Here is a 15,394-nt window from a genome sequence, read left to right as displayed (position 1 = left end):
TCAGGATTGCTTTCATTTCTTCATAGGGGTATTTACTTGTTTCAATAGCATTTGTTGTTGAAAAGACTTCTTTGTGTATTTTACTGATTTTCTTTCCTGATATCTTTCTTGAGAATTGAGTACACACACACACACACACACACACACACTCACATACACACACAGGTCTGTCTTTGAACTCTGTCTCATTCCATTGATCCATTTGTCATTCTGCCAATACCACACAGTCATGATTGCTATATGTTTATAATAAATCTTAGACTTTGGTAATATGATACCTCCAACTTTTATTTTTTCTTTGGCAAGATTATCTTGACTATTCTAAACTAATTGCCTCTCCATGTACATTTTTATATTTTTTTAAATGCTAGGATTTTTTAAATTAATAATTTTTTAAAATATTTTTTTTATTCATGAGAGGCAGAGACACAGGCAGAGGGAGAAGCAGGCTCCCTGCGGGGAGCCCAATGAGGGACTGGATTCCAGGAACCCGGGATCACAACCTGAGCACTGAGCCACCCGGGCATCCCTAAATTAATAATTTTTTAATTTAATTCCAGCATTGTCAATAGACAGTGTTATATTAGTTTCAGGTGTGTAACACAATGATTCAACACTTCCATGCATCACCCAGCGTTCATTGCAAGCTCCCTCCTTCATCCCCGACTCACTCATCCCTCCAACGGTCTGCCCCAACCCTCCTATCCCTCTGGTAACCATCAATTTATCTTTGTAGTTAAGAATCTGTTTCGTGATTTATCTCTTTCTTCCCCCTTTGTTTGTTTTGCTTTTTTCTTTTTAAGATTTTATTTATTCATGAGAGACACAGAGAGAGGCAGAGACACAGGCAGAGGGAGAAGCAAGCTCCCTGTGGGGAGCCTGATGTGGGACTCGATCCCAGGACCCCGGAGTCACACCCTGAGTCAAAGGCAGGTGCTCAACCACTGAGCCACCTAGTTGCCCCTTGTTTTGCTTCTTAAATTCCACATATGAGTGAACAACCTGCTAGATTTTGATTGGGGCTACACTGAATCTGTAGATGAATTGAGAGAGAACAGATGTCCTTAAAACATTGAGTCTTTTAGTCTGTGAATGTGGTATACAGCTGTCCATTTCTTTAGGTCTTTTTTAATTTCTCCCAGCACTGCTTTATAGTTTTCAGTGTAGAAGTCTTACCAATCTTTTGTAGATTTTTCTTTTTTTTTATTTAAGATTTTATTTATTTATTCATGAGAGATAGAGAGAGAGGCAGAAACACAGGCAGAGAGAGAAGCAGGCTCCATATGAGGGGAGCCTGTTGTAGGACTTGGTCCCCGAACCCTGGGATCACTACCTGAGCTAAAGGTAGACACTCAACCACTGAGCCACCCAGGCATCCCTGTTAGATTTATTTCTAAGTGTCACTAGGAGGACTGGGGAGACCCTGGGCCCTGGGACCTCAACCCAGCCCATCCTAAAAGTGTTGCTAAAGGTTCTTGGTCTTGGTAGGAGAAAGAATTCAAGAACAGACTCAACACAGATAAATGACCCAAGAAGGAAAGTTTGTTAAAGTGAAAAATACACTCCTGAGATGTGAGAGCAGGCAAGCCCTGGGGGTTGGGTTTCTCTCTTTTATTAATGGCTGTTAACTAGGGGGTGAAATATTCATCTCTCAGGTCCAGGATGCAGGGGTTTGTGGCTTTTCTTCCTAATTTGGTTGGGGGCTTCTTATCATAGTACCTACCATCTTGGGCCTGGCATGTTTGATCTGACTTCTTTTGGACTTCTTTTGAACTGCTTCTTTTGGATTTCTTCTTTTGGACTTCTTCTTTGGACTGCTGCCAGGACCTTCCCAAGAGCTGGCATGACCCCCTCATTATTGGCCTCCAGGTAGCTTGTTAGAACCTAACTCACTGCCTACTGTCACATAAGCATTTGGTATACTTTTTGATGCTATTATAAGTGGTAGTGCTTTTACTTTGACTTTTTAGTTGCTTGTCACTAGCATAAGAAACATAATTGCTGTTTATAATTGATGTTGTGTCCGCAGGTTAGTCACTAATTCTTCTAGGTTTTTTTTTAATATTTTACTTACTTACTTACTTACTTACTTACTTACTTACTTATTTATTTATTTATTTATTTATTTATTTATTTATTTATTTATTTATTCATGAGAGATACAGAGAGAGAGAGAGAGGCAGAGACACAGGCAGAGAGAGAAGCAGGCTCCATGCACGAAGCCCGATGCGAGACTCGATCCCAGGACTCCGGGATCATGCCCTGAATCAAAGGCAGACGCTCAACCACTGAGCCACCCAGGCGTCCCCTTCTAGTTTTTAATTAAATCTGTTTTCTCTGTACGCAATCATGTCAACTGCAAATATGCATATTTAAATTTTCAAATCTTTTTGCCTTTTTTTTCTTGCCTTATTAAGCAGTATGGGACATCTAATAGAATGTTCAGCAGAAGTCATCAGAGGAGATGTCTTCGCCTTGTTCCCTGATCTCAGAGAAAAAGTGTTCTGTATTCCACTGCTAAGGACAGTGTTCACTCTGATGTTTTCACAGATGTCCTTCATCAGGTTGAGGAGATTCTCCTTCAGCCCTGTTTTGTGGAGAATTTGTATCATGAATGGACACTCAGTTTTGTCAAATCCTTTTTCTGCATTTATTGAAATGATGATCAACTCTGTTAGTTTGATCACTGATTTTACACACTTCTCCTTTTCCACTCTTTGCATTTAGAGCAGTACACCTGTGTCCAAGCTCTGCTTTAGTTGCATCCCACAGACTTTTGTTTTGGATTCTCATGATCATTCAGTTCAAAATATATTGTTTTTCCTGTGATTTTTATTTTTGCCCCATAGGTTATTCCGAGGTAATTTTTCTTTTTTCTTTTTTTTTCTTTTTTAAAGATTTTATTTATTTATTCATGAGAGACATACAGAGAGAGAGGCAGAGACATAGGGAGAGGGAGAAGCAGGCTACCTGTAGGGAGCCCAATGTGGGACTCGATCCCAGGACCCCGGGATCATGACCTGAGCCAAAGGCAGACGCTCAACCACTGGGCCAACCAGGCGTCCCTCAGAGGTAGTTTTAATGTGGGGATTCAAATGTGGGATTTTTTTAGTTTTCATCACATGTGCTCTTTCATCACAAAAAAAGATTTCTCTCCCTCTCTTTTTTTTAGGAGTTTAGTTATTTATTTGAGAGAGAGAGAGAGAAAGAGAACAGAGCAAGAGAGCACACGAGTGAGGAGGAGGGGCAGAGGGAGAGGAAGAAGCAAACTCTTTGCTGAGCAGGGAGCCCATGCAGGGTTTGATCTCAGGACCCTGGGATTGTGACCTGAGCCGAAGGCAGACATTTAACCAACTGAGCCACCTAGGTGTCCCCAAAAAGGTTTCTTTTCATTTCCAATAATACTTCTTGACTTGAAGTCTGTAGTGTAACACTGGTGTAACCATGTCAGCTTTCTCATGCGCACGCTTCCCATGCTGATATTCAAAGCAAGTTTCTTATGAAAGCATCCAGTTTTGCCTGCCTGCTTGCTTGCTTGCTTGCTTGCTTTCTTTCTTTCTTCTTTTCTTTCTTTTTTAATCTTGGCTGATATTCTTTGCTTTTAATCAAGGAGTTAGTCCATTTATATTTAATGTGACTATTGATATAGTTGGGTTTAATCTGCCATCATAGGTATTTATGCTCTCCTTGTCCTGTCTGGTTTTTGTTCCTTTGTGCCTTCTTTCCTGCTTCCTTGAATCATGCATTTTTTTATTTTATTTTTTTTAGTATCTAGTTTTATTCCCTCTGTTGTTAAAATCTGTATCTTTTGGTGTGTGTATATGTGGTTTTCTTTTTTCTTTTTTTTAAGTGATTACTTTAGAACTGTGTTGCTCAGTACAGTAGTTGTGACCCACACACAGCTATTAAGTTTCAATTAATTAGGGCACCTGGGTGGCTCAGTAGTTGAGCATCTGCCTTTGGCTCAGATCCTGATCCCGGGGTCCTGAGATCAAGTCCCACAACAGGCTCTCCAGAAGGAGCCTGCTTCTCCCTCTGCCTGTCTATCTGCCTCTCTCTCTCTCTGGGTCTCTCATGAATAAATAAATAAAATATTTAATTGAAAAATATTTCAATTAGTTAAAATGTAAAAAAATTAAAATGTGCCCCTGGCTTAAGGAGGACACTGTTGTGATGACACTGAATGTTGCATGGACGTGCTGAATCACTAAATTCTGCACCCAAATCTAATATTATACTATATGTTAACTAACTGGAATTTAAATAAAAACTGAAAAAAAATAAAACCTATCCCTGGGTATATATTCTGGAGAATGGGTTGAAAAGATGGTAGAACTAGAAATAGGAAGTAAGTTGAGAACGTTGTTTTGGAAACACTGGCACAATTTTGTGAGATGTTAGTAACAGTTGAAGAGCTATTGTAGGACCCAGAAATCCTGGGAGGCAGGATTGACTCCAGTGGCTGCAAATGTCATGTCCGAGTTGGGAGTGGGGGAGGCCTGGTGACTCTGAAGATTTCTAGCATGGGCTAGCAAGTGAATGTTGATGCTGTTAGTGGGGGCAGGGAATGTAGGAGTCAGGTTTAGATATTTGTCAGAATTTCAAAGTACAAGTAAGTATAGGCAGCTGGCTGCCTGGGTCCAGAATTTTGGAGAGCTGCGAAGAGCAGAGACTTTTGAGTTTCTAATTCACAGACTGAGGAAATAAAAAGGTATATGAAATCACCATGGTAGTATTATAGAGTAAAAATATACAGAAGTGTGGGATTGCCAGCATTTAAGGGGAAGAGGAGACTCTAGGCAGAGTCTGGGGACAGATGGAAGGAAGGCTGGGAGAGAGAATGTCACTGAATACAAGGGAATAGAATCATGAGTGAATTGTTAAATGGCAGTGAAAGGTTTTCTAGGCAGGTGTTCTATAGGTAATATTTGATGAATTAGGCTTAGATCTGCTGGTATAAGATGCAGCAAAGTGCTTTGAAAATATGTCTTTTAGACTCTATCCATTCGTTGCCTTTATCTGTTTGCATTTATTTTATCTGGCTGTGTACTAGGCACTCTCCTGGGAATTACAGGTAGAGCCTTGAATGAAAATGAGTCTCTCCTAACTCTGGGAAACGAACTAGGGGTGGTGGAAGGGGAGGAGGGCCGGGGGTGGGGGGGAATGGGTGACGGGCACTGAGGGGAACACTTGACGGGATGAGCACTGGATGTTTTTCTGTATGTTGGTAAATTGAACACCAATAAAAATTAATTTATTAAAAAAAATGAGTCTCTGTCCTACTCTTTCAGCAAAGAAAGACATGCAAGCAAATATTAGAATATGAAATGTAAGGGTCTGGAAATAAACAGAGGCTGTAGGAAGGGCTGCAGGAGCCCAGGAAAAAGAGCAGCCAGCTATTTTGTGCCTTCCACATGCCATTCCTTCCATACCGATCATTCTCTTCCTGCTTCTTCACCAACATGGCCTTCAAAACTCAGCTCCAGCATCCTCTGGAACCTTCCTTTGATTACTTTTATTTCTTTAACAGAAACAGTGACTCATATTAGACAGTGTACCTCTAAAGCAATTCAAAAGAAAGAAAGAAAGAAAGGAAAGAAAGAAAAGAGAAAGAAAGAAAAAAACAGCAGGGAGGGAAGAAGTGAGGAACGGGAACCAAAATGGAAAAAAAAATATGTACTCATTAGAAGGACTTCGAATAATATGGAAAATACAAGGAAGATCACCCAAGATCCCAGCACCTAGAAGTAATCATTATTCACATTAGATTGACATCATCCAGATATATCCTTGTAGGTCTGTCCATACAAAAGGGTGGATGGAAATAATTTTACATCATTAGGATCACACTATATGTGCAATTTTAAGGGTTGCTAAGTGCTTAATTTCACTTTAAGGAGATTAGCGTAGTGTCAGCGATACTTCCAATTTTAAAAGAAGAGGATTAGTAAAAAAAAAATGCTGAACTTCACATAAAGGGTTCTTTACAAAAGATAGTAATTACTAAAAGATCCATCTAAGGTGACGAAGAAAAGATGGTGGTTTGAAAAGCCGTATGTCCCCATATGTTTCCCTTTTCAACAGCTCAATAGGACTCCTCTGTGAAGTGATGGAGAAATTAACATGTCCAACTTCCTTCCACCTCCCCCACCCCGCCCCAAAACCCCAGCCCCCAACTGCTTCCTGACTTCCAGTTATAATTACAGCATCACCATGTACAACATTTATCTACCTTTCTATAACATAATCCATGTGTCTGTTGATCCCCGGGCTCAATATTTCTATGGCCCCAGCTCTCTCCACCATATCTTCAGTCATGGTCTCTGTCTTCTCCATCCTAGAGTTCTTTATTTCTACTCATCTCTTGCTTGGCTAGATTTCATCATCAAGTGGCTTTCTCAAGAAGGACCCCAGTGGTCACTGGAGTCCTCCGGAGTCTGTCCGCTAGCCTTATGCTGGAATGACAGCTGGCTGAGCATAACTTTGCTGGGTCTTGCTTTCTCTCCCTTGGACTTCTGACAGTTAATCCTCCTCTGTGTCCCAGACTCATGGGAAATCAGGTTTTTTCTTTATTACTACACCCCCCCCTCATGCCACCTCCACCTTTTATGAATTGGAATTGCAGATTGCAGGAAACATACATGAGCTCTTTACCTTTTCCCTCACTGCACGGGAGAGAATTATTAGTGGGGAGGCTGGCCATGGCTATGATCCTGTGATGTGAGCCAAGGTCTTTCTGCAGTATTAACCACGAATTTCTGTCTTCCTTTCTAGAGATAATTGATGACCTTGCCAACCTGGTGGAAAACACAGATGGGAAGCTCCGCACCGAGACCAGGCGTGTGAACATGGTGGACAGAAAGTCAACGTCTTGTGGTAAAGGATAAGCTAACCTTAAGATTTTGCCTCTCTCAAAGCCTGCAGATTTACTCTGCTTTCATTTTCCCACATTTGTCTAATTCCTGCAGGGATCTGGTTGCTCTTCTAATGCAGACAGTCCCATTTAATGAAGCATTGAAATTGCTAAAAGAGACCCAAATCTTGTGAAAATGAAGTGAGATGTAGGGCTGGGTGGCCCTGTCCATTAAGCATACCACTCTTGATCTCAGCTCAGGTCTTGATTTCAGGGTCGTGAGTTCAAGCCCCATGCCTAGTGTGGAGCCTCCTTAAAAAAATAATACTGAAATAAAATATAACGAAGTGACTTGCTCCAGGTATGGGAGAAGTACAATGAATCGCTAATCTTTTTTAATTTAAAATAGGAAACCTCTCTGTATGTTTACAGAGGAATACCAGTTTGGGAAATTGTGTGACGATATGCAGATGGGTGCTGGTAGATCCTTGCGGGTGTTAAAGGCGATCTTGCTTCCTTTGTGCCTTTTTATGGTCATGAGCTTAGATGCCCTGGTCCTGCCCTAGAGGTTCTGATTAAGTAGGGCCAGGATGGAGTGGATAAGTGTTCCTTATTTAACAAATACGGCAGGACGTTCTGGTGCAGGTACTTGCTACACTGCTGAGGCTCGGATGCAGAGTTCTATGAGGTTTGAATTGTCTATTGCCTGTGCAGGGTGTCTTGCCCGAGGTAAGTGGTGATAGATGGTAGTGACAGTAGTGGTGACTGCAGTGATTGCTACTGGGTTGCTCTTCATCTCACAAAGGCTCATAAGGTTTATGAAGCTCATACCTTTATTGCAAACAGAAGTACAACAGCACTCAAAACACCGGTGTCTGAGCACGTGCTTTGCTTATTAGCCCTTTTGATACAAAAAATACAATGGAGGGATCCCTGAGTGGCACAGCGGTTTAGCGCCTGCCTTTGGCCCAGGGCGCGATCCTGGAGACCCAGGATCAAATCCCACGTCAGGCTCCCAGTGCATGGAGCCTGCTTCTCCCTCTGCCTATGTCTCTGCCTCTCTCTCTCTTTGTGTCACTATCATAAATAAATAAAAATTAAAAAAAAATACAGTGGATTCCCTCCAATCTGTCCCATTTTAGAAAATAGATCTCAGGCAGCCCCGGTGGCTCAGCAGTTTAGCTCCACCTTCAGCCCAGGGTGTGATCCTGGAGACCCGGGTTCAAGTCCCATGTCGGGCTCCCTGCATGGAGCCTGCTTCTCCCTCTGCCTGTGTCTCTGCCTCTCTCTCTCTCTCTCTCTCTCTCTCTGCCTCTCATGAATAAATAAATAAAATCTTGAAAAAAGAAAATAGATCTCTGTGCGGGGATGAACTGAGATGTACAGCCTGGGGGGCCTTACATTCTTTATCTGACATGCTGGTGAAGCAGAAGTCTAGAACAACAGGGTGACTGAGGACAGGCAGCCAAGGACTCGAGAACCTCGGGAACCTCAGGGACCCTGTGGGGCCTCCCTGCTCCCCTGTTACCACCTGCCTGTGCTCCCTAGCCCAGGAGTTCTCATCCACCAGATACCAGCCACTCTGCGCTGCTGCTCCTAGGAGCGTGCACTTCTTTCTGCTTCCTGCTGAAGGCAACATCTCCTTGCTTTTTGCTTTACCACAACCTTCTCATGTAACTTCTGCCCCCAGGGACTTTGTTCTGCACCAGATCCTTTGGAAATAGAGAGATGGGGGTTCATACCCCTCCTCTTGCATATCTTAATTGATTTTTATTTCTGTAGAAACTTAAGCTTGCTCAGTCTTGGTTGCCCGGCTTGTAAAAGAGCAGACAATGTGGTTATCAAAATTAAAGTATATAGAATATGTGAGGTGTTAATGCCATCTTCCCTGACTTTTCATATTTAGTGGGGAAGCCTTGCAGTGGGGGGAGTGTGAGAGGGGGCGTTCCAGAGCCTGGACTTGCATTCCAGTTCCACCAGTCACCAGCTATGTGCCCTTGGGAATGCACAAAACTCCCCTTTGGGTTTCCTTGTCTTTGAAATGGGAATGCTAATGATATATCCCTGAGAGCGTGTTGTAAGGGATAAAAGAATCAATATAAATATAGGTAAAGATACAGGTACAGTTACAGATTATATGGATACAGATACATAGCACTTAGAATAGTATGTGGCACAGAGTAAGCTGTGAGCAAGTACTAGCTATCATCTCTACGTGTCTAAAGTAGGAATAGTCCTGGGCAGTTAAGCATCTGACTCTTGATTTTGACTCAGGTTGTGATCTCAGGGTTATGGGATTAAACCCTGAGTTGGGCTCTGCACTCAGCACAGAGTCTGCTTGAGATTATTCTTCTCCCTCTCCCTCTGCCCCCACCCCCCCACCGCACTTGCTCACTCTGTCTCTAAATAAATAAATACGGGCAGCCCTGGTGGCTCAGCGGCTTAGCGCCACCTTCGGCCCAGGGCGTGATCCTGGAGACCCAGGATCGAGTCCCATGTCGGGCTCCCTGCGTGGAGCCTGCTTCTCCCTCTGCCTGTGTCTTTGCCTCTCTCTCTCTCTCTCTCTCTCTCTCTCACTCTCACTCTGTGTGTGTGTGTGTGTGTGTGTGTCTCATGAATGAATAAATAAAATCTTTATAAAATAATAAATACAATAAAGTCTTTAAAAATAAATAAATAAATAAATAAAGTAGGAATAGGCTTCCCAATTCAGTGACAATATTTCTTGAAGTCTTTTTTATATGCAAAGCAGCCACGCTGTTATTAATTTGGAATGAATGTATTTATAGATACATTGGTAAGCTTTTTGTATTTGCAGAGCAGTGGCCCTCTGCACATGTTATTCATGAAGTTGTAATGAATGTTACTTCTGTTGCCAGTATTTTTACTTTATGGTATTGCTTAGTGTTGGTGTTTATACCCAGAAATGTGCATAACATCTTCTGACTTGAACTGTTTCATTTTTTTTAATAGAAGAAATTTAGAGATTCTTGTAATTACTAAAATGCATGTTTTTAAAACTTGGTATCTTAAGTTAACTGCAAATTTGTCTTATGTACCATTTATATTTAGTTATAGATAATCTGTAACAGAATTACAATTGGCCCTTGCACAATTGAGAGGTCAAGGGTGCTGAACCCCACCTCGGCAGGTGAAAATCTGCATATAGCTTTTGAATCCTTCAAAACTTAGCTATTAAGACTACTGTTGACTGGAAACTTTATCTGTAACATTAACAGTCAATTAACACATAGTTTGTATGTTATATGTATTCTGTATTTTACTCTTACAAAAAAGGAAGCTAGAGAAGAGAAAATGTTAAAATCATAAGGAAGAGAAAGTACATTTATAGTACCACACTGTGTTTATTGACAACTGTCCACATGTTAAGTGGACCCGCACAATTCACACCTGTGTTATACAAGGGTTAACCATATATGTAGGGGCTCATAAGAGAGAAGTCCAGTTGTGCAGCTGCGTTAAATAGACATTTCTTTAGTCTTTCAGTGGAAATACTTCAAAGAAAATTTTTTCCTCTTATCTCATCAATTTTTTGCCCTAATATTTACTTAGCAGTGCCATTAGTATGATAGATCAACAGCCCCCAGTAACTAACCTTATAGCATTTCTGATGCCTGCTACCTTTAAAGGAAAATTTATTGTGTGTATATTCTTATAGGGAAATCTATAATTACGTATATGTTTGTTGGCAAGCAGTGCTAGTTTCTGCATACTGATAAAGGTTCATCAAGAGTCCCAAGCTCTAGAGAGGTCAGACTGGCTTCATGACACCCCACAATTAACTTCTAAGTCTCCCGTTGATCAGTACGAAGCCTGTGAAGTTACTATGCCCTATGGAATTTACTGAGTGAGTCCAGCAGCCCTTGCCAAAATTGACCTAAATTTTTTTTTTTTTGGTAAAGATTTTATTTTTATTTGTTTGAGAGAAAGCACAAGCAGAGGGAGAAAGAGAAACATACTCCCCGCTGAGCAGGGAGCCCGATATGGGGCTCAATCTGAGATCATGACCTGAGCTAGAGTCACATGCTTAAGTGATTGAGCTGCCCAGGCACCCCTAATAACCTAACTTTAAAAAAAATTTATTACGATAAAAAGATACATAAATATAAAACATACATAAAATTTGCCATTGTAACGATTCTATTTTTTTTATTTTTACTTTTTAAAGATTTTCTTTATTTATTCATGAGAGAGACACAGAGAGAGAGAGAGAAAGGCACAGACACAGGCAGAGGGAGAAGCAGGCTCCACGCAGGGAGCCCAATGTGGGACTCACTCCTGGGTTTCCAGGATCACACCCTGGGCCAAAGGCAGGTGCCAAACCACTGAGCCACCCGGGCTGCCCCATTGTAACGATTTTAAGAGTGCAGTTCAGTGGCATTGAGTACATTCACGCAACATAGCCGTCAGCACTGTCCTCCTCAGAACCTTTCCATCTTCTCCAGCTCTTACCCCATGAAACACTGACTCTCCCTTCTTCTCCAGCTGGCCCCTGTGAGCCACCACTACTTTCTGATGACACCAGGTACCTCATAGGAATAAACTCACACGGTATTTGTCCTTTCGTGCCTGGCTAATTTCATTCAAAAAAACGTCTTCAGTACTCTTCCATGCTGTAGTGTGTCATGAATTCCTTTCTTTTTCAGGCTAAATAATATTCCTTTGCATATCCATACTACATTTTGTCTATCCATTTATCTGTCAGCAGACCTTTTGGCCATTATGGTGAGTAATGCCTGCATGAATGTAGGTGTACAAGCACTGATTCAAGACACTGCTTTTTTGTGTATATGCTCGGAAGTCATCTTGCTGAATCAAATGGTAAATTCGGTTTTTATTTTTTTTTAAGGAGCAAGTTTATTAACCTGTCCTTTTGTTTTGCTTCCAATCCTTAAACTCTCTCATTAAAAAAAAAAAAAAATTTATTTTAGAGAGATTGAGAGAGCATAAGCAGGAGGAGAGGCAGAAGGAGAAGGAAAGAGAGAATCCCAAGCGAAGTGCTCCACATTGAACGTAGAGCCTGATGTAGGACCCAACACAGGGCTCGATCTCATGTCCCCAGGGTCATGCCCTGAGCCAAAAATCGAGAGTTAGACACTTAACAGACTTAGCCACCCAGGTGGCCCCACCTCAAGTCCTTAAACTCGTAGATACTTTCTGGTGGTTTGATTATTTTCCTGATAAAGCCCATACGCAGGCAGGAGTCAGGGACTTTTTATCCAGAGACAGGCAGACAGGTGGAGTAGAAGTTACTGCCCTGGCCCACCCCAGCTGAAAAGTGTAACAGGAGACCTTTCCCCCATTGAAGTGGGTAGCCAGAGAGCACCCCTAGGGTATGAGTGAACCAGGAGTAAGATACCCTTGGGAAGTATGGAGAAGGCAGCCTTGGCACTGAGAAATTTAGAGAAGGAAATAGACAAAACCATAGTTCCTGACAAGTCATGGGCACAGAAGAGCCCTCATGTGGATTTGCGTAATGGGCATCCAGACCCAGGATGAGCCAGGAAATCACAAACTCTGCATCTGGTCTGGGGCAGATACAGGTGCTAAAGCTCTAGGCTCCTGGCAGAAATAATGACCCGCCTGTCAGGAAGAGGGCATCTTTATCCCTGGTCTCGAAGAATCAACCCAAAGCGAATGGTTCAGAGCAGTGACCAGCACACAGTCAAAGATAACCTAGCAACATGAGCTGGAACCAGCAACAGGCCACGGTTACCAATCTGCACAGACTCACAGTTGTAGAATTATCAGACACAGATAGTTAAAATCAACTATGCTTGGTATATTTTAAAGAAAGAAATGACAGGCTTGAAAGGATCTTCAGAAAATAGGGAACCTTAAAAAGTAGCAGGAAACTTGAGAAGGGACCAAAACCAAGCTCCTACAAATTAAAAAAAAAAAAACCCTGAAATTTGAAACTCAGTGGGCATATTTGGTAGCAGCAGCAGCAGCAGAAAGAATGAACCAGGGGACAAGCTCTGAGAAAATATAAGCCATATTCCCTTTCCAAAAGTGCTAGTAGCTAACACTTACAAGAGGATGTCCAAACGCTGTGCAAGTTACATTACGATCTTAATAAGAAAGGGTTTGGAGGGCTTGGTCCAGGACCTCAAGACATAGCAAAGGGTTGATTCCCCTGCCCTTCCCAAATGCAAGACGCGATCGTTCCCATGTAAACACACACACGCGAAGCCACAAGCAAGGTATATTTTAACTGTTGGTGGGGTAGGCGTTAAGCAACCCCCTCAAATGTCCCTCGATTACTGTTCACGTGGCACTCTGTTTGTTTAACTGCAGGGACTCGCATGAGCTGAGGGTAGCAGGCACTACATGATCATTTTAAGTGCAGGAGTAGGTTGTGAACCGTGAAATGGTCTTTTGTCTCCCTCCCCTGGGCATGTCTTCCTTGCTGATCTGATACATACATAAGTCATAGATGCTTTCACAGGGAAGAAAGTTCCAGTTATTCTCACAGACCGAATTGCACGGGGGGCCACACAGCAGGGCCCAGTGATGAATTTGTTTGTGCTGTTGTTAACAAAGGATTCAAGCACTGCTTTGTAAACCTTTCACTCAGGAGCCCTGGCTGTAAAAATTGTACTGAGATCTTTGTCCAGCAATTCCTCCTTCGTTTTCCCTGCCCACCCCTGGCCCCCCCAAATAGCATCTGGAAACCAAGATTTTCTTTTTCCAGCTCCCAAACATGAATTAGACTGGTATTTTCCGTGGGTCACGGAAATATGTACTTGCAGATCCTGTTGCTTGTGTCAGGGTGTCTCCATAAAAGCAAGACCTTTGTCATTGCCGTTAAATATTCAGTGTGCCTCGTCCTCATTAGAATTCAAAATAGAGCTTCGTCTGAGTCAGACGGACGAAGCCAATTGTGAAGGCCAGACTGAGAGTTCTGAATGACTCGGGGTGAGGGACAGTGCTGCTTGCTTCTCAGCATATTGACTATTATGTAATGTTGTCTAAGCACGTCGATTGTGATTGTAGCCACACTCGAGAGATGCGAGAAATCCACCCAACTGATATTGCACTAACAGTGTCCAAACCTGGGACCTTTGATGGGCCTTCAGCATTTTAGCATGTGGCTGTCTTAGGGACACTTACAAGTAGTACTACACAGCACCGATGTGCCCCAGCGGGGTCACAAGGTGGGCTCTGCTTCTTAGGACCTGGGTGCCTGGGAAAGCCACCTGCCCCATCTGAGGTCATGCCTCTTGGTTTAGGAAAATGAGGGACCACATGGTGACTCTGCAGATTCAGTGAGAGCAAGCTGGTGGCACAGTGAGTGATTCTAGTGTGTCCTCAGCACATGCCACCTATGTGAAAGTGTGGGTTTAAATTAGTTGCTGAGGGGCCCCTGGGTGGCTCAGTGGTTGACCACCTGCCTTCGGCTCAGGGCATGACCCCGAGGTCCTGAGATCGAGTCCCATATCGGGCTCCCCGCAGGGAACCTGCTTCTCTGTCTGCCTGGTCTCTGCCTCTCTCTGTGTGTCTCTCATGAATAAATAAATAAGATCTTTAAAAAAATAATAAAAGTAAATTGGTTGCCAAGGGTCGCCTTGATAAATAAGACTCAGAGGCTCGGACCATCGGAAGTCAGCACAGCAGAGCTGTTAAGGAGTACAGTGATGATCTGAGAAAGTTGCACAGGGATATTCTGGAGCTTGGAGGTTCACATCATCATTAAATTGGAAATGGAGTCCCTTTCTTTCAAATAAACTAAAGTTTATAATTTTGTGGCTGAAGCCATTATCGGGCCTGAAATTGGTAAGGGGCACCTCTAGCACGTCGCGGAGGGCGCTGCCTTCCCTCAGATAAGCGCGAACATATATTTTTCTTATACTAGCTCTTTTGAACCTAACACAAGTAGGAAGCTGAATTCTAAGTTGTCTGGCTTATTTAACTAAACTTGGAGACCATTAAATCTCTCAAGGAATTGTTTTCAAAACCCTACAACAGGGACACCTGGGTAGCTCGGTGTGTTAAGCATCTGCCTTTGGTTCAGGTCATGATCTGAGGGTTATGAGATCAAGCCCCATATCGGGCTCCCTGCTCATTGCGGAGTCTGCTTCTCCCTCTCCCTACTCATGCTCTCTCTCTCAAATAAATAAATAAAATCTTTAAAAATAAATAAATAAAACCACCACCAACACGGACAATTTATTTTATTTTATTTTTTTATTGGAGTTCAATTTGCCAACATACAACACAGATAATTAGATATCTAACTACAGAGCAGAAGAATAACTGTGCGGGTTCTTTTGTTTCTCTTACTGCTTATTGAGAATAATATTCTTGCCCTACCGTCTGCTTCTTTCTCTTCTCCTCCTTCAATGAGATAATCTAGTGAAATTCATCTGTTCCCTTATTCTTTACAGACCTGTGCGTCTGTCTCTGTGCCCCACTGCTGTCTTTCATTCCACGTCTATGGAGAAATGCCCGGCCCTCCACTGATGCATGTCTGCCTTCAAAGCCATCTTGTGCTCAAGCTTCATCCCCCATCCATCCATT

At 42.5% G+C, this 15,394-nt stretch overlaps 1 protein-coding gene across 8 annotated transcripts in view; it reads left to right on the top strand.

Annotated features, from left to right (window-relative positions):
• STX8 (syntaxin 8) overlaps positions 1-15,394 on the top strand; it is a 252,964-nt gene that overhangs the window by 146,854 nt on the left and 90,716 nt on the right. For 6 of the 8 annotated variants that reach the window (XR_011995934.1, XM_072730344.1, XM_072730343.1 and 3 more), the window contains exon 7: positions 6,775-6,876. Coding sequence is in view for 5 of the 8 variants with exons in the window: in XM_072730344.1 (XP_072586445.1) it covers positions 6,775-6,876 (102 nt within the window). In the remaining 3 variants the exon portion in view is untranslated. Of the gene's footprint in view, positions 1-6,774; positions 8,035-11,164 lie in introns of all 8 variants that reach the window. The other 2 variants (XR_011995935.1, XR_011995936.1) reach the window with 2 other exon arrangements.

Source organism: Vulpes vulpes, chromosome 12 (assembly GCF_048418805.1).
Source record: "Vulpes vulpes isolate BD-2025 chromosome 12, VulVul3, whole genome shotgun sequence".
Taxonomy (NCBI): Eukaryota; Metazoa; Chordata; class Mammalia; order Carnivora; family Canidae; genus Vulpes; species Vulpes vulpes.
Note: the sequence above shows the minus strand (reverse complement) of the source record. Positions and strands in the feature narration are given on the sequence as shown.